Source organism: Myiozetetes cayanensis, unplaced genomic scaffold (genome assembly GCF_022539395.1).
Source record: "Myiozetetes cayanensis isolate MyiCay16 unplaced genomic scaffold, myiCay2020 scf10, whole genome shotgun sequence".
Lineage (NCBI taxonomy): Eukaryota > Metazoa > Chordata > Aves > Passeriformes > Tyrannidae > Myiozetetes > Myiozetetes cayanensis.
Window position 1 is genome coordinate 21,392,550 of NW_026086605.1, and position 22,984 is coordinate 21,415,533.

Sequence of the window (22,984 nt, forward strand, 5' to 3'; positions counted from 1 at the left end):
CACTGTTTAAATGTTATTTTATTAAATATCTTCAGTTCAAGGTTTCATTGTAACAAAGCTATGAAGGTTCTACCAACATTCAGACCAAACAAACAAACACTAGCTAACTTTAATTATTTCTATATCATGCAAAAATTCTGCATCAAATGCCTTCCATTTCCTGTTTAAAATGTGATATTTATAATATATATTATATAGATGCTTACATTAGCCCCATAAGAGAACATTAAGAATGCTAAAGGTGTACAGCTGTGTTTGATAATGGCCATACCAAGCTAAGGTTCTCATTAACTTAAAAGGAAACAAAACAAACGAAAAAATCTGAAATAATTTGTCTCCAAGACTGTGCAAAAACAAAAAATCCAACAGTTCTGTTCTTTTAAAATTTTCTCTGAAAGATGCATATACTTAATACAGAGGGTTCTCTTTTTTTTTAATTATTAATAATCATCAGGTAGAGACAAGGAAGATCAGACCGAAAGAAGGCATGCATAATGTTTTGTATTTATCTTTTGTAAATGGCATAATTGTAATCTGTTTGCTCTCTCTTTGTGGCTTAAAAAAAGTCTGAATAAAATATCAAGGCTTTTCACTTTTCCACTTCACTCACTGGCTTAGTGCTGTCTTAAAAATGTTTTGAAATAATAAAATTTAGTGTTTGCCCCCCATGGGTTCAATCCCCACACTCCTCCCTGGGATAGTGGAGGGAGGATTAAAAGGGTGTTTGCTTAAACAAACCTGGAAAGTGTGGATGGTCTTTTCCTTCATCAGGGGTTGGCTCATCTAATCCTGGTAAGGGGTAGCACCTCTCTAACAAAGAGAGCAAAGCGCTATCTGCTGCAAATTGACAGCTCCGCTTTGTGCAACAGCTTTTATTTTCTGCATTTTGTCGAATAAGGATTAAAATTCCAAATTGTCTTCTTTTCTGCAGTCTGCAAAAAGGTTGCTGCATGCTTAGGATGCTGTCAAGGCAATCATTTTAACTCCCTCTAAAGATCAAAAAAACTGATTAGGGGTAGACAAATGCAGGTAAAAGCCCATCCCAACTTCTGCAAGTGATGCCTTCCCTTGGTCAAGACAAATCCCATCAGGTCTGCCAGAAAGGCCATTTTCTTCTTGGGGCTAGGCTCCCTCCTTGGTAAGGTCAACAAAACACTTACACATTCCCCACCCGATGAATAAAGGAACTGAACTGCTTTTGCAGCAAAGAAAAGAAAGGAAGATGAATTGGCCCAAAGGACAAACATCAGATCACATGTGCTCATTCCCTTTCCCCTCTGTTTTATGAGGTATCCTCTAACACCCAGAGGTAACACGGGGAGGAGGCCTAGAGACCTTCAGCTACAGCTTTTGAGGTTCTGATCTGATAGTTTTCTGTGTTACAACATCACTGTAAAAAATAGAAAAATTACCCAAATAAACACTAGGAAACATGACACTTACAAACATCAGATGGGTTAGTGGTGGGGAGAAGCACCTGGCTGGGGCCACTGGCTCCCACTGCTATTTTACTCGGAGACCAAACAAATCAAACAGGAGGCCAGGTAACCCCTTCAATTCTATGGGTGCATATATTTCAGTATAAAAAACACACGCTATTTATGCCTCATATAGGAGTGTATGTGCAAGTTTTCATGAAGAACATAACACTAAGTTTTTTGTCTGCTTCCTAAGGAACACGTGTCCTGCAGCACTGTGGATCCCAACTATGCTACTAGAAACGAAAAAAAGAATAGAAAATCCCATACATGTACCCTCTTCCTCTAAAATCTCTGCTCTTAATGCAATGCTTTTTTGTTATGTTTTGTTAAATTAAATAAGCTGACTTCAAAACTCCATGTTTGGCCAGGTAGTGGCTGTTTCACCAGTATCCCTAAGGAGCAAACTTCTATTCAAGTTATATTCACTTAAACCCATTTTTTAATCCCTGCTTCCATCTTCAGTTTTAAATGAACATCCCATTTTGTTTTATTTCTTAAAAAAAAAAAAAAGAAGAAAAAAAAAAAAGAAAGAAAATAAAAAGTCTGTTTTGGGATCCAGCAGCCGAGCAACCAGCTTTCCATAGCGTTCTTGCTGTGCAGAAATCTAAGAAACAGGCTGAAGTCAGACTGCCGGGCAACAGGAAGAGAAGCACCTCCTCTCTCTTGAACCCCAGTCTTCACACTGGCTCCTCTGGGGTCTCCTCGCCACCTCTCACGGGTTGGAGTTGCAGCACAGCCCGAATGCGGTGTTAGCTTCCACCGTGGCTTTGCGGAGCACAGTTCAGCCATCCGCTGCTCAAGCCGCCTCCTTTTTTGCTCTCCCTCTCTCTTCCTCTCTCCTTCACTTTTGCTTTCCCCCTCACTTCATTTCTGAAAGATGTTCCGGTTGCTGCCATTTCCTTAGCCCTGGGGGAAGGGGCATGTTGGATAATCTGTCATTTATTTAGCATTATTCCTGTTTTTTATTATTTTATACAAACAACATGTCTTTTTTTTTTTTTTTTTTTTAGATTTAAAAACACCTTCGTACAGCAGAAACAGACACGATGGATCCATGGAAAACAACAGAAAGGCAGCGCCCGGAGCATCAGATGCATGCAGGGTTTCGTGCATTTGGCTGCTGCCTGTTTGTAATTTGTATTTATTTTTTTAACGTCAAAACAGACATGACCGTTGCTGTCACTCAGGCACTCCAGAGCTGCTTGCTAAGAAGATATTGCCCTCCAGCTGAGTATCTCCACAAGTTGCTGCAGTCAGGAAGAGGTAGTATCCACCCAGAAAGGAGAGGGGAGAACAGGATGGAAGATGGAAGGAAATAAAGCCAAACGTTAGCTGTATACAATTAAAAAACCCAAGTTTTCTATAGGCTAATTATTTGGTGTAGGTAGAAACCCTTCCTAACACATCACAGTCTGAGGCTCGTGAGGAGAGCTCTGAAGAGGCACACTCTTTTCCTTCCAGGTGGCTGAGTGTGCCAATGAAAATTAACTACTTGCTAAAATGAATTACGTGCTTCATTGGAGCAGAGACCTGGGCCCACTATCTAACAGCGATGACCTAGAAGTTGAAGAAGTTTCCTAACTCAAAGGCTCTGGTCCTAAGGAACAATTTCTGCCTCACTTCCCATTTATTTTTGCCTTGAACTGAAAGATATTATTTTTCTAATGGTTTTAAGTCTTCAGTAATTTTGTCTCTGAATGTTCTTAATATTTAAAAAAATGTATGAACTTTTCTGCAGTTTTGTGAAGTTGTAGCCCCAGTAACTGCTTTTAGCAAAGGCTTCTCCTAGCTAAACTTTATAAGCCAAATTACTGGATTTATTTTGATCAGTTTTAAGTCTGGGGTTTTTTTCATGCTTGTTTAACATTGTCCTGTAATGAAAGTATAACCAAATTCTTCTTTCTATCATTTCTTTTGCAAATCTTTCTAGAATCTCTCTTATTAGTCTCGGTTCCTACTCTCTCCTTACGCAGAAGTCCTCTGATTAACATCAAACTTCTTTTACAGTTGCAGTTTCCTTTGGAGATGAATTACTGAAAACTGAACTCTGCCTTTCAGGTGAGAACAAACCACTGATTTCTACTTAAGCATTCTTATTTTCCTCATTCATTCTTCATCCCTAGTTTTCACTGCACATGGGCCAACACTGCTCCAAAATGATTCAGTGCATTCAGATGGGGGCTGCCCACACTGACCCCATTCGTAATTGCATGTGGGTATAGCTCCTTCAGAACTCAGAAATGCATGCAAATACTTCAGCTTCTATTTATTTTACAGGGTTTTTTAAAATATTGTTTTAGCTAACATTTTGTGGTTTGGAAATAGCTTCTGCTCTGCAGTTTCAGAAAACCTCCAGCACATACTTTTGGAGGGTTTCAGCATTTCAGCAGCCAAGAAACACACCTCTTCTGTAGCAGCTAAGACTTTCCATTCCTAAACTTCCTCAGGACTCCTAGGCATAGCCACTGAGCCATATTGATCTGTAATTTAATAATTTCTTCTGCACCTTTTTTTTGGACTAAATCCAGGACATAAGTCTCCCTCAACATTTCTTTGATGAAATCTAATGCAAATTTTTTTGTTTTGCTGCAAAGGTTTTATCCTTCTCGCTGCCTTACTCCCTGGAAATTCGGCTGATTGTCCAGCTCTCTTGAAAGCTTCCCTGCTTCTGGTGCCCCCAACTGGCTTTTGCTTTACAAATTCCATCTGTGACCTCTGCAGTTTGCTTGTGATAGTTCACATTCCTTTCTATTGCCTTCAGTAGGGTTGAATACCTTAGAACACATAGGAATAAAAACTGTTCTGGGCTTAGTCCCAAGTAGTTCACAGAACTAGGACTCAAGTAGCAACTGTACTTCAAGTGGTTCATCCCCAAATGACCACATTAAAAAAAACTTGCCTCCCAGTTGTAGACAGTCGTTTGTTTGCCCTTAAATAGAAAATCTTTAGTGAAAAGGTCCTAAGATTAGGAAACTTAGGTCTTTAAAATGAATGTGACACATACTTTAGCATAAAACAAAAGGAGGCAGAAAGATTTTCTACATCTAAGTAGAAGATACCAATAAGGCAATATACCAGAATGCCTAAATGCTGCAGAAGTAAATGGATCTGATGTCCTTCAGGACCAAGCAAAAATAATTTCTTCATGACAAATTTTTAAATCAAAGTTTCTTTCCATGCTGAATTGGGGCAAATTAATAGGATATTTTAAATCCTCTAATATTATTATTTATTTAGATTTTTTTCTTCCCTTCTGGGTTTTCTCAACAAGGCACATTAAATAGCTTTTGCTTATCAAAAAATCAGTATTAAAATTTATATGAATAAATCTTTACCCCTTATAGCATAGAAATTGTTCTCTATGGATTCTATAATATCCTCTCTAGAATATGACCTGCTCACCAAAAAAGTTCTCTGAAATCACCCCCAGCCTGGAAAGGTAGACAGCTCTGAAACAGCAAACCTGTGCACAGCATGAGATACTCTTCCTCTCTGCTCTGGATTAGCAGTCTGTCCTCAGGCAGACCTGAGTACCTGCAAGCACTGCTGCTACAAGGGTACCTACACTCAGGAACAACTGTCTGGCACATGGCTCCCATTTGCCAGGAGTGGAAGATAATTTTACTGAGTTCAGAGGACAGGACTTTAAGGAACACCAACTACAAGCAGAAGTTTTCAACCTACAGTCAACTAAACCTGGTTCTCTCACAGCCAACTAAACAGCCTTGAACGCTGAATTCCCACATACAGCAGCCTTAGCCCTGTGTACGATACACTCCTTCCCTGGCAGTCCATACCCATATCTGATCCTCACTGGAGAGGTGCTGCAGGAGCTCCAGAGCAGTGGTAGTGGACGTTGAGCCACTTGCCGTCTCGGCGGTGCCAGACGCGGGTCTCTTCAGACTGCGTGGTGCGGGGCCGGCCTTGGCCGTCGATGTACTGCGTCAGGCGGATGTACGCGATGCAGGCGGCGTCCTCGCCGATGACGTGGACGTGGGGGTTCAGGATGGTCGTGTGTATCGGCTTGCTGTTCTTCGACAGTACTAGCAGAACATGCAAAACCATCAGATTCATTTTACTACTGAGAAGGAACAGCCTCCCACATTCTCCAACCTCTTTTGTATTCTACTCACCTACTACTGGATTCTGGGATACAATAAAAATTGCTTCAGGCAAAATCCAAGCAATTCTTTCCCCTATCACCTGTTGTTCTTCTTAGGAACTGCACACTTATTGCCTAGAATCCCCTTGGCCCCTTTGCTCCCTCTGCTAAGCATACGCGCCACTTTGTCAACATCAGTGCTGCCCTGTCTTCAGTTGTAGGAAAAGATCTTTTACTTACAGAATATTGGTGCAAAGGAGGAAATAATCAGGGCATCTTTAAGCTAGGCCAGCATTAAGTATGAACAAGCCTCAGAGAAGTGTTATAATCACTCCATAACAGGCTGTTGACAAACTCTCTACATACTAGAGCAGTAGAAACTGCCTGTACTAAGGACCTTGATCTAACCCCCAAAATAACTGAACAGCTCAGGATTTAAATTTCAGTTATCTCATCCTGTGGAGACATCCAGGAAGGGAGGCAAATCCACTGCTATAAATTATAATGTTTCTCCCAACTCTCTTTCCTGCCCCAGACTGATGAGATGACCCTTGTATCCACATAATGGGTTCATTAGGTGTTAGAGATCTGAAACCATTCAAAGTCAAAATGAAGGCATCTTTATGCCTGACCATTTAGTATGTCTACCTCAAACAGACATGTTGATTCCATTAAAATCTGATTATTTTTCCATTTTCATATCAGTAAGAAGTCCAGTGCCTCAAACTTTTAAAGCTCCTGCAGTCCATGCTAGCAAAATATCTGCACCTGGCAAATTGTATGCCTTGAGTGAAGGGGTATGGGTGTTAGAATTGAAATTGTTGCTGAACAGGCTTTTTGAGAGGAAGGTTGCTGGCCTTTATGAATGCATTATAACCCAAGCACAATCAAATTCCTGTTGATTCTGATAGCCAGCAAAAACAAGGGCAATTTTCCCCCCAAAATGTGGCATAAAGGAAGAGTAGAGAGAAAGCCATTGGTGTTACCAAATTTACCCACTCACAGTTTTCAAAGTAAAACTTATGGAAATCCATTCCTTCAACCAGGTTCCCCAGTGCTTCAGGTTCAAATGAGGTCAAGCCAGGATCACAGATTTTTCTGCAAAGAAAAGCACCACAGGCTTACAGTTTGCATTTGAGCCCAAGCGCTGTTTGCACAGTGAAGTGCTGGTATGTCATTTGACTCACACCCTGTGTCCTCCTTAACTGCATCTCCCTAATTCAAGGAGTAAGCTCCTGAAGGACTCAGTCCTATTGCAACAACGTGGAGCCAACTAGTTGGCATTTCATATAAAATAAGCCTCTAGGTTTCTGGCTTTGCTTTTATTCTCTTTCTGCTCATCCCACAGCTCTTCCCCTACTTTTCCTACAAACCCACAACAACATTTTCCTTTTGTCGCTCCTGCTGCTGTTTGATACCTGACTTCTACTTGATATTCATTTAGAGCTCTACTATATCCCCTACTCCTAATTGATGGAGGCTAAAAAGGATAAAACTTTTTACCATCCCTGACTGTGTGACAACTCCTCACACTCAGGAGCCAGAGCATCACTTGCACACAAACTGATAAACAACCTGTCAGAAGTCATCTGTACTTACGTATAAGCCTCAAAATCTCCATTGTTGATGGCCTCTATCAGCTGCTCTGTTATCTTAATGATCTCTTGCTTACGCACTGTGAACAAGAAGAAAAAGCAATTTAACTGTGCTTAAGACTTCAGTGGAAATATGGGGCTACTGGGTGCTTCCTACAAGCAATTTGTAGAGCACCATTAATCTAGATCTCATAGGATGCTGCTCCCTGCATTCTGGAGATATGCAGTAATAACAGCCATCCACATGAGAGGAGGGGGACAGTGGCATGGAAGGGAAATGGTGATCCCATAATGCAGGGAGAAGGGAAATAAAGAGGTCATATTCAATTTTTTTCTTCTAGAAAGGTGTAAGGCACCTGAGGTGTCTCCTGAAAGACATCCTGAGGTGCTTCTGGGGAGTCTGACCAATGAAGGGCAGTGAACCTGCCCACGTGAAGCACTTGCCTGGTAGCTTAAGATGTGGAAAATCTTCACCACAGTAGTCATATACAAATGTCCACTAGACAGATAAAGCCAATTGGAAAAAGTCTCCCAACAACTTGCCAATACCTCAGCTATTATGAATGCTGCAAACAAGCAACTGGGATATGTAGGAATGACTTCCGCAAGCTAGAAAGACAACTGCAGCAGGATGGATGGGTTGCATGAACAGGTCCTAGCTGTGTAAGAGTGATCACTCCATTCTTCAGGCAGTTAGCTTCTGCCAATCCCTACAGCACAGTTCTTTCCAGCACTCTGACAGCACTGCCATTAACCCAGCCCAGCACACTGAACTTCAAGACAAATGGAGACAAGGGTTAACTGTCTGCTGTTATTTGGCTCCTGTCTGGCCAGCATCTCTGCACTCCCTTCTCTTGGTTCCGCACAGCAGATTACACAAGCCCCATCACCTCTGTGGTGTTCCATCATCCATGCTGATCTCAAGAATTCTTAACAAAGTTTGAATCAGGTCTCTTAAATAACACAGTTGTAGTTCTAAAACTATATGTGCACCATACCTATGATACCTAGGCCTGAGCCTATATGCACAACCTCACACCTCCTCAGCCTTCGCCACAACTGTAGACAGCCTATCCTGCACACTTGGGTGCATTTAGGAGCTAGCATTTAGGAGGTGCCCTAGCATTATCTTCCATATTAAGGGATAATATATAATTCCTACCACCAGAAGTGCCAATTGTGTGCCCTTCAGCATCTAAAATGTAGGTGTCTGAAATGGAATGAGTCACCTGACTGTTCCTCCTTTAGGCCCTGAAAGAAATTGGTACTTCTGGAAGTCTCACCTAGGCATCTTAGATGCCTATCATTAGGGGATGGTGCTTAAATCCAACCTATTAGCTTCAGACATTCAAGTCAATGAAGCCGAATTCCACTCTCATCCATAAGATGCCAGTCTGAACTGCATGCCCCCCCCCAAACTTTCATCCACATGTGCATCTCATCTCACCATTGATAAGCGCAGTTGGAAGAGCAACAAGATGATAATTTCACTGGCTATGAAAGATGCCTGCACCTACTCTGGAAATCAGTTAAGAGAATTATACTACCCCACCAGCCACAGAAACCCCTTGGATAGGGGACATCTGGCTCATAACAGTAAGGGAGCTGTTTTTTCCCCACAGGCTGTATACACTTCCACATATCCAAAGATATATAAAGGGAATGGGTCAAAATGACACAGTGGGCTGTCTATTATGACACGTTGTGAATTGCTTTCACGTGAAGTAGAGCTACTTGTTGAACCTCCCTCCCCTGCACCACCAATGATGTCCGGAAGATGGAGTCCATGGGAAAGGCTCCATTTGGGATGAGTGAGGGAAATCTGCAGATCACAGCCAACGTGTGCTGACTCATCTCAAAGAGATTTGCACCCCCTTCCCCAGTGCCTCGATGCAGCGGCATCAGCCCTGTCCTTCAACACAAGTCCATTCCATCAGACTGTGCTCGTCTCCTGGCTTTCACTCCATGTCCCGAGCTAGAACCGGCACACAGGAGGTGACTACTTTTTCCTTAGGACAGAGAGCCTCGGGATGTCAGGGGGACACCATTCACGCCCACCGCTCTCAGTGAATCCGCGGGGCCTCCTCCCTGGCACGGCAGAGGCACAAAGGAGGCGACACGCCCAGCACGGGCACCCAGCGCGGCTCTCGGCGGCGCTGCCCTCCCGTGAGCGATGCCGGGGCAGCCCCTCCGCAGCCGCCGGCAGGGAGCGCTGCGGGCACTCGGGGCAGCCGGGCACGTTCCGCGGGTTCCACCCGAACGCCGAGCCCGGCTGGGACCGGACCGTCCGCCCGGGGCGGCCCCGCTCCCCCAGCCTGCCCGCCGCGCCCCCGGCGGCCGCCGCTCCCCGCACCCGGCTCCAGCCGCTCCCACAGCGCCCGGCTCGGGCCGACGGCGTGACGGGCACGGAGGCGGGGAGGAGAGAGGGGGTAGCTGTACATCTAGGGTAACTAGCATCACTCGCACTACTCCACTACTGCTACCCAGCTGCTAACTTACACGGTGCTCGGTTAAGTACAAAGGGAACTACTGGAGTTAGCAAAGGCTCCGACCGAGCACGCTCTAACTCCAATGTCTGCCCTGGGCTGTCCCAGGCATGAAGCTTCTCTTCACAAGACTGTGTAGCTGCAAAACAAATGTAAGCGTTAAAATAATAGACAAACAAAAAATTAGAAAGCAAAATAAAAACCAACAAAGAAGTACAGAGACACACAGCCCCAGCCCCAATCGGCATACAGACACATCCACATCCCAACAACTTCTACCTGCTCTCCTGCCTCTGTCACACCTGGGCCAGACACTGCTTGGGGCCACCTGGGCACTGATGCAAAAAGCACAGCAGGAATTGCACTAATGCTGCTGGGAGTAGTTTGAGGGCGACCTAAAGCACTGATCGGAATAGTGACAGAGCAGCATGAGGGCAAGTACAAGATGGGATTGAAAGACAAAGAAATCAAAGACATCCAAATCACTGCAAATCTCAGCTCACAGGGGAGTGGGGTGGGAGAACACTGCCCCGCTTGGCAAAGAAGTGATTTGGCACTCCTCAGCATACCAAGCAGGGCCTTGCTATGAGCAAGAGGAAGGAGTTAATAGGAGAGCAGTGATGGACAGCTCACAGCAAAAAGGGCTTCAGAAGAGATCATTTCCCTTCCATTCTGGCCAGGCAAAACATCTTTCCCGTTGCACCTCACAAACCAGCAGACTGAAATCCTTACAGCTACTTCAAAAATAAGTAACAGAGATGCTCCAACAGCTGCATCACATTCTGGTGCTGTGTACAGGAAACCAGGAAAGTATGACAGGAAAAGACAGAAGAGGGCATGCTTGCTCCTTCCTTCCCAGATTGACCTGAACAGAATCAAATACTCCGAATGTTCCCAACTCACACTAAGGTTCCTTCTATTATTGCTTTAAATAGCCAGGCAGCTAGTACAGTACGTCTGTGTAGGGGAAAGGGTGGGAATCCCACCTAGATTTTCTCCAACCTACTAGCTTTTTTTCATATGCATTTTCAGAATTTTTCAGCCATGGGCTCCTCTATGGAGGTAGCCAATTCAGGAGATATCAGACAGACATTGCCACAACTCGCAGACTAACCACAGTACCAGCTAACTGAGCTAGCAAGACAGACACACAAGGTAAAGCTCACAACAGACAAATGCTGGCCCTTCAGAGCCAACATTATCCAAGACTTTTCACTCAGAGCACCTGACAATGCATTCAGAAATGTTATGGGGTATTCCAACAGCTACAGCCTCCCTTTCAAAGCATCCTTGGAGTAGTCTATAAAAACTGGTTTTTGTTCCTTTGGTACTTCTGAGCACCATCCATGCCTGGGGTCCTCAGAAGTCCTTGACAAGTGAAACTGAATTCAGCCTAATGCATCCCCTCCATAAGCAAACCTGCACCACTGACCCCATTTGCCACAAGGAAAACTAAGAGATACAGTGACTTGCCCAAGGAAACCCTGAAAGACAAGTTCTCTGCAGAGATCTCCCATGTCTTACCCAGATGACAGCAAGGGAATGAAATTAGCTACGATGAGGTTCTGGTTGGGGTTTTTTTGTGGTGTGGGTTTTTTTTTTTTTTTTCCTTTTTTTTTTTTTCCCCAGAAAGGGAAGGAAATATTTGGAAAATTTTAGTGTGCAAAGGACAGTATTTTGCAGGAAGGGAGATGATTTCTTTTATTTGGGAGTACTGGAAATGAACAAAATCAATGTTTTGGAAGAAAGTTGAGGAAAGGAAAAATCTTGGGGAAGGAGAAATGGAAAGGGTGGAGGGAGGGGTGGGAAGAAGATGCTGTGAAGCACTGCACCCCTGGACTTACTGGCTGAGAAACAGAGAGAAAGCTGGGACTGCATGGACTCAGTCTGTGTTTTGCTCTCACTGTGCCTCCGTCCTTCAAGCACTGAGCTGCCGTCCCCGGTGGAGAGAGGGGGAGCTGGCATGGCAGGGAATTAAAACACAAACACAAACAAAACACGCAAGTTCAGTAAATAAAAAAAGAGAAAGGAAATAGGAGAACATTAAAGAAACCACAATGCTGGGCACAAAACATGCAGGAGTATCCTCCAGGGCAAAGCCAAGTAGACAGCTCTACAACATGAAACTGCTGTGCAATTTAGAATGACAGAAGGGCAGGGGGATGGGGGGAGAACGACACACACTGCCTTTAGCCTCACCACAGTGGAAACAACATATCCCTGAGGCAACTGCCACTGATGGATAAAGACAATGTCTCCTACAGCACAGCAGGACTGAGCTGTGTAACCTGGTGTCTATTTAAAATAAGAAGTTGGCAGAGGAACTGCACAAGCATTTCCCCTTTCCCAGAGTCATGGCTATGCAGAACACTAACTCCAACACTCCCAAACCTTTTGATCTACTTAGTTTTGCTCAAGTGCTTGCTTATCTTAAAACATGGAAGGGCAGGAATGGAAAAGGAACACTGCTGAACACTGCTACACTTAAAACTGAAGCACTAAAATTACCAGAGCTGGCTACAGCACAAACCATTACTGTGCAAACTCCTTCCCTCCCAATCACCATTCAAATGCTCCCTTCTATTAAAATTGTAACAAAATTTTCCAACCTCTGCCAAAACCCACAAAACACAGTTTTGATCTGTAGCCATATACAGCTCTATGGATTTAGCCTGAGAGGCTGCCCTCCTTCATCCCCAGCTTCTGTTCCAGTCCCAGCCTTCTTTTCCTCACAGCACTTGTGTTCCTGACTTACACGACCCATTGACTCAACTGGCTCAAGCATGGGACCTCTCCTGAGCAAAAGGTGCCACAGGAAATAAAGTTCTGAACAGATATCTGTTCTGGATGGCTATCCAGCAGAGATCAGAAACATCAAATTCATTACCACCCTACAAAACCCATCCAGTTCCCATAAGTGAGGTCCTTAAACCATGGATTACTCCTTGGCAAAAAGGTGGGAGCTAGAATACTGTCCTGTAATGAGGCCAGGTCTTATCAGAAACAATCTGTATTGCAGAGCTCATTCACTCACTAGCATGTCTTTCTGCTCCCTGTGACTCCTCAGAAGAGGAGCCAGAGCTTGTGATAAGCCATGGGAAAAGCATCAGGAACTAGCCCAGCTGATGGAGGTGACATTGCTGCTACACCACGGGGTCAGCACTGATTTTTCCCTGATATGTAACTCAGATGAACTACAGGGTGAATGAGAATATTTCTGCCTCAAAATGCAAGCTATTAACACATTTGCCTCCGAATCCAAACTGCATTCATCCATCCCGAACCTGCTCGTTCAGAAAAATGTCTGCTTGTCCTTCATTAGGGAGGTCAGGCAAAAGACAGCTTCTCAAACAACGTGAGCAGATATGGAACTTGCAGCTCCTTAATTTAAAGAGTTTTACAAGTACAGAATACTTATGATATGGTCACTGAAAGGCATGAAATCTCTTTTTAGCCTCTCCCTCTACTGATATCTCAGTCAAGGACATGAAAAACCATTTCTATTGTGAGATGACAGGCTGAGAATGATCTTCATCTTAGAAATAAAAATAGACCCAAATAGAAAAAATAACAAGGGAATTGTGTGCATGTCACTAAAGAGATTCTCACAGAGGAGCGAAAAGGGAGACTGAGCAGTAAGAGAGGTTTCAGTCAAGCAGACTCCAAACCTCAAGGGACTTTGGGGTAGGGTGGGGATTTTCCACGCCTAGAAATGGACTGGAGATGAACAGATTATGATATTTGCAAGAAGAGAATTCAACTCTGAGACAAAAACAAATTAGCTTGGGGCAAACAGTATTTATATACCACAGAGGCCAAGTCAGCCAGTTCCCCAGTGCACAGTCCTACTGTGACAGGAATGACAGCATCAGGGTAAATTTATGAACTGAGTCAGACACAGAAATCTGGGAAGCTAGTTCCACGAAATGACTGAATCTCCAGAATCCCTTGCCTACACTTAACTGTAACAGAAATTACAGGCAAAACACCTACCTTTCAGATCCTCATCTTCAGTTGTGGTGTTACAGCTCTCTGTGGAACCCTGCATGGCAGAACAGAGCATTACTAGGCATTAGCAGTTGGGACCATGAGCAAATAGTTTGATTTGTTTGTGAAGAAAGATGGGGAAAAGCGCAAAAACATTGGCAGGGATGGCAGGGAGAGGATGATACAAGGAAGATTTGGATGAAAGCAGGCCAAATACTAAGCAAAACTTAACAGCATCTCTGCTCAGCTTTTGCATGTTCAAGCCGTTCACCCAGAACTTTTACAAGTATGGAAGTTACCAAACTCTGTCAAATGAAATCAGATGAGAGTTGCTTCTGTTTGGAAGAAGAATAGCCACAAGAAGCTAAAGAAGGGCTCCTAGGCTTTCCCAGAGGAAGTCTCCATTTCCAGAAGAAAAAATAAGGTACATAAGTGTCTATATCTTCTCTTTCATCCCACATACAAAAGAGAGTGGTGGTTACACACCACGGTAGGAAAGAGATGTTAATATCTGAACAGTTGTCTTTACTCAGCCTCTTCCAGAGATCCACAGCCATATAACACAACCCTCCTAATCTCCTGCCAGCAGTATTCAGGAGCATGCTACAAATCAGACATTGGAAAGGTAGAAACTGAATTAAGACACACGAAGACGAGAACAAGAGATAAGCAGAGGTTTCTCTGGCAACACTCCCATCCCTTACCTTTATGCCATCTGTAGCATTATGGACAACAGTTGTTTGAGGCTCCTAGGAGAGGATGGAAGAATAATTAAACTCCAGTTCCAAAGCATTCTCTCATTTCTTTTCACTCCCCAGCAAGTGGAGGAAAGGTGACGGACATTGAAAAAAATAAAATCAAACCACAAACTCTAAACAGCACACGAGTGCCTGCGTGCGTGCGCACACACTTCCTGCACGGGTTTCCTTTAGAGAGAGGCTGCACTAAAAGCTACAATCACAAGGAGACAAAGCCCCCAGCTTCCCTGCAATTGCCCCTAATTCCCAATTTGCCTCCAGTGAATCAGGCTGGCACAGACACCAGACAGCAATCAAGCAGCCAGTCTACACTCTCTGCAGCCGTTCATGAAGTAATGACCCCTCAGCATTGTCCTCACTGGAAAATACTTCAGAAGAGGGAGAGGGGGAAGAAAGGATAATACTGGGACTGGGGGCTTTGTCTCCCAGTTTTTTGGAAAGGTTGCTGGGTATTTTACCCTAAAAAAGGGACATTCATAATTTCCATAATAAAAAGGGGATGAGCCAGACCACCTCAATGCCTCTCAGAGAGGAGTTGCTAAGGAACTGTGAAAAAAAGGCATATTTTTCTAGAAGTCTCTAAAATGAGCTCAAATTTCAATAATAACTGTATATAATAATTTAGAAGGCTCTCTCAGTATCAATAACGTCATGAAAAAAAGCCAGTGAAAGGAAAGTAGAAAATTATGAAGTGTCCCAAGAATCCTTCATCCTATAACAAACAAAACCAACATCAAATCCCCCCCCTCCCATCTCCAAAAAATGCCAAATCCAACTCTCCAGAGACAGACAACAAAGAGCAGCTACCAGGCCTATGGGTGTTAACTAGCTCCTGCACTCCTTTCATTACCAGGAAAAGACTTCAGGATCCTGCACCATCTCTTCCCACTGCTGTCACTCTTGCAGGGTAGCTCAGTGAGGGCATCAGGGACTGTGCTGGGCAGTGATGTACACTCACCCATCCTCCTCTGCCACCCATTGCACTGCTGCCTGTTCTTCCAAACATACTGAGGCAGGCCACACACACTGAGCTGTGCTATTCAAAGTACTTGGCACAGGGCACCTATGAAGCCTGCACACAGCCCAAACAGAAAATGCCAGCCCAGCAAGTCAGTGGGCTGCAGAGGATCAACTCAAATGAGCAGGCCAAACGGGCCATCAAAGGATTCCTCTAAAAGCTTCAATCTGCCCTTCCTTCTGTGGTGTCCTGAAGTCCATCCTCCATTTCCTGAGTGTTGGAGAGTGGATGAAGCTTGACACTCTCTTCTTCCAAACTTTCCCAAAGCCAGCAGGAACAGTTGGACGGGACACACAGAACTATACAGGGATGGCACATGGGGAAGTCGAGGCAAGCTGCGATCCCCACATCCAACCACAGCTCTGCTCAGCACCCCCAACCCAAAGCCTGTGAGGCTGTGATCAGGCCCCACAGCAGCACAGGGACACAGACAGAACGAAGCCAAAACATAAGCTGAAACAGAGCAGCACAAGCAGCACTCGGGAAGGGGGGTGGGGGGAGAAGGGGAGAGGACAGAATCAAAATTAAACCAAACAGGAAAAAAAAAAATAGCGGTTGGGGAAGATACCATGGACGTCTGCACTGGGGGTGTTTCTTTTGCAGTGCTTACTATACTGGTTTTGTTGTTGCTCTGTGGCTGAGACAGAAAAACATGGTTTTAGTTCCACTGCTGGGTGGCAGAGGCAGCAAGAAAATGACAGTTATTGCTTCAACCCCAACCATCTCAGACCCTCCCCTCCCCACAGGCTCAATCACCAAGAAGAGGGAAGATGAAGGAGTGCTGCCCAGGTTGCTGGACATCATCCTTCCCTCAGAGGCAACAGAAGTTGTAAGGGATGTACCAAAATCCAAATGTACATGGACTGCTAGAGCTATAAGGAAGGAAAACAGAAGGGAAAAAGGCAGCAGCCCTAAGGGATGGGGAAAATCCTGCAGTGAGCACTAACAAAAATATCTGGTAAAGGAGAATGGCAGCAATCCTGAGAGAAAGAGACTACAGAAGTGAGAGACACATGATAGTCATGGTGCAGTCTCAAACAGGGCACACATGTGAGTCAAGTCTGAGGAGTCCCAGAGTGTACAGGAACAGTTCTAGGTATCTGATAATGTTGAGGGTTCCAGGGAATCTACTTATCCAAGGAAAAGTGTGGTCAGCCCTAGAAAAGGTAGAAAAAAGGTGAGGTATGGTGTGCTGTATCCCTGCTGTGACCTGAACAAAGACACTTCAGGACCAAAATATGGAAATGGATGGGGTTGGGACACAAGGAAAAGGCCATATAGTTCTGCAAGTAGGAAGTTCTTTGGAGGGTGCCCAGTAGTTTTTCATCTCTTCCCCTCTTCTGTCTCTCTTGTAGCTGTGGCAGAAGAATAAAATCTCCATTTTCTGCATTCCTGCATCCACCCAGCACAACAGTGAGGCCCTCACCAGCTCGCTGAAAAGAAGCATCCCACTGAGTCATGTACGTCAGTAACGTCAGGAATGAGCAAAGTCTATGACTGTAGGAAGCCAAATCCATGTCCACAAGTATATAGTTCCTAGCCCACATGTAACCCACACACCAGGTATATGGCTCTCATGGTGCTAGAGATCAGCAACAACGTCAAAATCAGCACCGCAGGAGCCCCATTCAAACTCCTCGGTTTACAGCTCAGGGTATCAGATGGGAGCTCTCGGCAGTGTGCCCTCACTGCGGTGGATCTCTATCCCACTGCTCTCAGGGAGTGCAAACTCACACTGCAAAACATCAGGCCCTCATCACCACACCACAAACACCACAAAGAATGTAGAAGTGAAATGCTGAGCTGGAAAACATCTGCCAAAGGTATAATTATGTCAACCAGTGACAGACCTTATAAGGCTGAGACTTTACACACACCTACTCATACTTCAGTTTTTCTTCACAAGCAACGTGTCTTAACTATCCCTTTTGGAGAGGGAGAGAGAAGTAAGAACAGGAAGATGGGGCAGGGAGAGAGAAGAAAGAAGGGGAAGATGGAACAGGTGCAGAGGGGAGAAAGTAGAAGAGAGAGGCATGAATGAATTCCTCAGAAGTCCATGGAAAAAAAAGAAGCATATGATACACTCAAACTCAAAGCTAAGTAAGGAGAAATACTACAGAAATTACTGTTTGCTGCCTCTTCCTGTACATCCCTGCATTGTCTTAAGACTCTGGCTTTCCAAGAACTTTGCTTTCTGCATGTATTTCCAACCTGATGGCAGAAGAGATGACAGTGACTGTGGATGTCAAAGAGGAGCAGATCAACCTGAAAAAATGAATCTCAAGCTACTTTGTGGCATAAACACAATCAAACTTCTGTCAATGCCTGGGTTCACCTCTCACACACACTGAGGTTCCTGTACTTCTCCAGAAACAGTGATCCTAACGCAGAGATCTATCTTTCAAACCTCTTCCAGTGAGGGAAATGCAGCACATTCTTCTTAGTCCACTGGGATAAGAAGATAAAGTTATCATGAAAGAAGCTATACAAAAATAGTTCCAATTTTTTGGAAGGCTTTATCACAAGGCCAAATTGGAAAAACAAAACCAAAAACCAAACAAACATCCAGGAAGCCAGTGTTCTGAAAAAAAGTTGTCAGCAGCTTGTTAGGTGTGGTATGTTGCCTTATAAAATACAAACCCATACACCCCCAAAGCACACAGCCTACCCTCCAGGCTGCACTGAGCACCCTGTTCATCCATCATACTCTTCCCCAGCCAGTGGGCTGAAGATGACTAAGTATCATGTTTGCTAGTCCAGAATCACGTAGCATTCTACTCCAGGACAGAGTCCCAGTGAAATTAAAGGTAGCTTATCCTAAGAATTTTTCACAGCTCTTTCTCAGATGGAGGTATCTGACATACTGAGCTTCCTGCACTCATGTCATGTGGCCATCTAACCAACTGCTCTTCCTGGAAAAAACTAGCCTTGCCTTCCCAGAGCCCCAGGTGGCACAGCCAACTCTTACCCCCCCTTCCCTTCCTACTGCCAGCCAACATCACAGTCACTGGGCAGGCTGTGTTTCTTGGTAATTTGGTGCAGCTCAAGTTAAAAGAGCCCAATTCACATAAAAAGGTGCCAGGCCCTTCTTAAAATCTATGTAACACGATTAGCTTTGGCACAGCAGTTGGCAGCACTTCCTGAGCTAGACAAGAGACAGACAGACAGGCACAAACAACACAGAGGGTGCAAGAGAAAGAAAACAGACCAGTGCTCATATCGCTAGGGACACACACATCTAGCCAGCTAAAAGAATATAAGTACCAACACACAGGTTGTCTCCGGTTATTTAGCCGCCTTCACTGCTTTCCTGTTTTCTGAGTCTGACACTTACATGGTTTACGTATCCCAGCTGCTTTAATACAATATGCAAAGGGAATTTAAGTATTGCTGGCAGTGGGCAGAAAAGAAGGGCAAGAAAGGCACAGTGAACTCCTGCCCTGGATAAACGCAGGGCTCGTGAAAAGTCAGTCCCTCACATCGGACTTTCAAAGCAGTATTTTGGGATTACATTTTTTGTGTGGTTTTTTACAGTTTTAAGCTGTCATTGAAGGAGGAATAGTAGAAATGTCTTCCAGGTAGTAATGAAGAAACAATTATTCTGCTTTCTCAGTACTATAATATTCCTGTTTCTATCTGAAACAGGCGAGAAATCTTTTCTGGTTATTTTCTGTGCAAAGGAGATAATACCATAACTGATTTTTGTACTTTAGTTACTGTTCTCAGTCTCAAAGTGTGTCAATGGGCTGTGTATGATTCCTGACAATATGCCACTGGCCAATTTCCTCTTTGCTCCCTTGAGAGAGGATTTGACTACTTTTTTGACAAAATTCTGTGGATGTCAAACATCTGGATGAATGAAGAAAGGAAATGAACAGGACAGGGGAGGCAGTTACTGGGTATTTGGTCATGCTGGGATACATAAACAGGATCAGGACAAAAGGAAATTTTGGATTATAAAGGCTCTGACAAACCTTTTCAGTAAATATACTAAAAAAAGAAGTGACCAGCAGCTCTGAGCTGCCTGGTGGTGCTGTGCCCACACATTTCATCTGAACAGTGGAGCCCCATCAGTCTCTGCCACAGCTGCAGTGACTCCCAGTTTGTTCTACACTGCAAGGCTCCTATCAAGGATGACAGCACCAACACCAGGCAAAGCACCTGCTCCTCTTTTTGGCACCTCTGCAATAGAATGACAAAGCCTCAGGTCCAGACAAGGCATGGACCTGCTCTGCTGAGCCCAGGAGAACCACTGCCTTTTTTATTTTGTTTTACACTCAGAGCAGGCAAACTGCATTGCCAGCAGTTGATTTTCTGTACAAAATGGGAGCTGTATGTGGCCGGGGGCCAGAGGATCACAGAGCCCTTGTGGTGAGGACATGGACCTTTGAGTGCACACGGATCCCCCCGCCCCCTGCACGGACATGCTATGTAGGGTGATGAGCACAAGCCGAGCGTGCATGGCATGAGAAATGGCGGACGCACGAATCGCAGGCAGCTTACGGGAGGTGCTCACCATCAAATGCACACTGGAGCTCGACTTCCTTTTCTGGACACATCATTGAGAGAGGGAAAAGAGAAGGGAAGAGAGGAGATGAGAAGAAAAGCACAGAAACTATTCACACATTAGTGTGCCAGCAAGGGCCCCCCTGCCAATAACGCTCCCCTGAGGCAGGTATAAGCAGCAGCAGAAATGCACAGACACGCGAGAAGGAGCAGAGAGAAGTCACCATTAAAGCACATGACTACACACCAGGGGAAAGGGCAGGGCTGAAGACCCCCATCCCCTCAAACACTGAAGTCAGAACATAGGTGCCCCACACACTGATACAAGGAGTGAAGAAGAAAGAGGAATATATATCCACAAGATGTGGGATGCAAGGGGGTGCCTCTCTGTGCTCTCCCACCTCAGCTTTCCCAGCCACACTGATGAGGTAGGCAAAAAGTCTACATGTGCTCCCATTTGGAGGAAGCAGAGATATGTTTGCAACTCAAGTGGGAGGGTAGGGAGGAGAGCACAACAGAGAGGCACGCCCAGGGGCCAAAGAAAGAAGAGTGAACTTCTGTGCATAGCATGGGGAGGAGATAGGCTCCCTCACACAGAATTTGGGGCTGATTGGAGAGGCAAGGTGCACTAACACTCAAACAAGTAAGACACTCTGGCACTCAACAGCCAGAACACTTTGTGCTTTCAGATCCTGTGAGGAGAACAAACAGGTTCAAACACTGCTTAACCTTCTTGGACTCTACTCTTGTTCAACAGCATCTTCAGTCATCTTCAAAGACACCTTCACACTGAACTGCACTCTCCAGTAAATGAGACTCAGCATGCATTTCTCTGCTCTTCCACTAAACTCTTCGTGTCATCCTGTCTAAGCTGAGCCTGGAAGGTCTTCCAGCATTACAGCGCTACTCCTTCCCCCTGCTGTCTCCACATGCATTTTCCATCTGCCCTTCTTCGGTACTATCTAGGCTATTTCTCTGCTGCTTACTCCAGAGCCCAGCTCACATAGTAGTGTAGGACAACATGTCCCAGTCAAAAACTACGATGGCGTGGGCTCAGCTGCATACCTCTGGACTCCTGCTCACTAGCACAGCCCACCCCAGGAGCGGCCTGTTAACACAGTACAGGCAATGGACTTGTACCTCCCCATTTCGTACATATACTGAGCCTTCACAGCTTTCAGCTTGCATGTTGCCTTCATCCCTGCTATCCTCACATCAGAGCTCAAGCACACATACAGACTGGCAGGCCTTTGAAAGCAGAAGTGCCAATGTTCACCTCGTACCCAGAACCACGTTCCTAATCACACCATACAGTCCAGAATCACACAGCCACTGCACGAATACACTCAAAGCAGCAAGTCTTCTGCCTCATCTGATCTTTAAATTCCTGAACAGACAGACTCTGATCTGTTCTGCATTTGGCTCATGAAGCTTTCAGTTCATGGAGGCACAACGCAGGGCTCGGCATTACATGGTTTACAAAGCTGTGATTTCTCTCATATTTTTTTCAGGACAATTTAGCTTCTCCCCAGGCTTTTCCTCAAGCTAGAGCTAAAATATGATGCACTACCAGTGAATGAATACAAGGCTTAGACCACCAACAACCCAGAGGAATCCTTGTACCCAGTCACAACAGGCTGCCCCAAAACTTCAGGTTGACTTTTAATGTATCCTATAAGTTGCAGCAGGCAAACTGAGACTATATGGATACTGCAGGGAAAGTTGTCTCTGAGAAGGACAGTCTCATCTGAAGTTCATACAGGTTTCCAATGAGTTACCAAAAAAAGGGACAGAAAATGTTAAGATTCAAGCAGAAGGTTCAACATGAAAAGAGTCAATCAAGTCATGCAGAAAACAAACACTCTCCTACACAGAGGCACAAGTAACAGTGACACAGGAGGAAACAGAATCCTCCGCAGATCAGAATTTAATTAGAGTACAAGCTAAATTTAAAACAGCATTGGTCTATTAACATGGCATGATGTAGTGTAGAAATGCCAGAAAGCACATTATTACTGGCTACTATAATAGCAGGGGCAAGGAAAGCTAGTTAGGCAGTATCAAAAGGGTGGGGAATGAGGTCTGTGTTACACCCAGAGCAGGGAAGTACTACTAAAACACAAGACAAGTTAGATAATGCCAACATGAGGCACTGGCAGTAAGTGCTAAAGCATCAAAAATTATTAAGTCAAAACATATACAAGGAAGTTACTGAAACCAGATCAATTTCCCAATACCATCTTAACAGCTGCATCAGAACCATCTATGTTACCTTCCCAAGGTGACTAGCTGAGTGAGCAAAACTTTTTGTTCTTCTTGTAATGTGACTGCAACTTAGCAAAGTAAATAAGATAACAGAAGTTTAGTTATAGAGTTCTCTTTCCCTTCCATAACACAGCTACATCTCAGAATTACCAGGCAGTGCAGAGATGTCCCAGGGAATGCAAAAAATTGTTAAAGGTAGACACATAATCTCTGGTAAAGTACCTCACTGATCACTTTTTCCCTACACCTAAGTGACATAACATTCTCCCAAAGCAGTACAGACAACAAATCTAGGGATGTTAAAGTTCTATTTTTATTATGTGTGTGAAATTTAATTGTTCATCTCAAATGAGGAGCATATTCTCTGCAATGAAACTTAAGGAAGACTCTTGCTTCAGGTAACAATAAAGAGAAGTCAGCAGGTGACACAAGACAACCTGAAGAATCACTGTCTCTTCAGCACAGCAATACTAGAAATGGCCACTGTAAATCTTTCCACAATACATACTGGAAGATGCTATAGGAAGTAGAGTGATTCCAAGCAAGGTCCCATTCACAGTTCTAGGCACTTAACATGGCTACTTTTTTATGACAGCTTTTTGCATTTCTATCTCCTATATGCAGTTCTCCCCCAGCTTGGTACTGACAGTATATTTATGTTAAAGTGTCACACTCGCTGCAACTCACGTTCCTAGGAAGAATATAGTAATTTCAGAACTTGAGGTAGGAAAACAATGTTTAACTCAAAGGAGATCAGTAAGAGGTATCTTGAACTAGCAAATTTGA

At 44.4% G+C, this 22,984-nt stretch overlaps 1 protein-coding gene across 21 annotated transcripts in view; it reads right to left on the reverse strand.

Moving 5' to 3' along the window:
- The window catches only part of CAMK2G (calcium/calmodulin dependent protein kinase II gamma), a 133,546-nt gene continuing 110,562 nt past the window's right edge, over positions 1-22,984 (reverse strand). For 2 of the 21 annotated variants that reach the window (XM_050336343.1, XM_050336352.1), the window contains exons 14-22: positions 19,944-19,976; positions 15,996-16,064; positions 14,356-14,400; positions 13,658-13,706; positions 11,509-11,622; positions 7,183-7,258; positions 6,587-6,681; positions 5,279-5,524; positions 1-2,728 (exon numbers count right to left, since the gene is read on the reverse strand). In XM_050336343.1, coding sequence (XP_050192300.1) covers positions 5,292-5,524; positions 6,587-6,681; positions 7,183-7,258; positions 11,509-11,622; positions 13,658-13,706; positions 14,356-14,400; positions 15,996-16,064; positions 19,944-19,976 — 714 coding nt within the window. In that variant the 3' untranslated portion in view covers positions 1-2,728; positions 5,279-5,291. Of the gene's footprint in view, positions 2,729-5,278; positions 5,525-6,586; positions 6,682-7,182; positions 7,259-9,677; positions 9,804-11,508; positions 11,623-13,657; positions 13,707-14,355; positions 14,401-15,995; positions 16,065-19,943; positions 19,977-22,984 lie in introns of all 21 variants that reach the window. The other 19 variants (XM_050336363.1, XM_050336372.1, XM_050336380.1 and 16 more) reach the window with 10 other exon arrangements.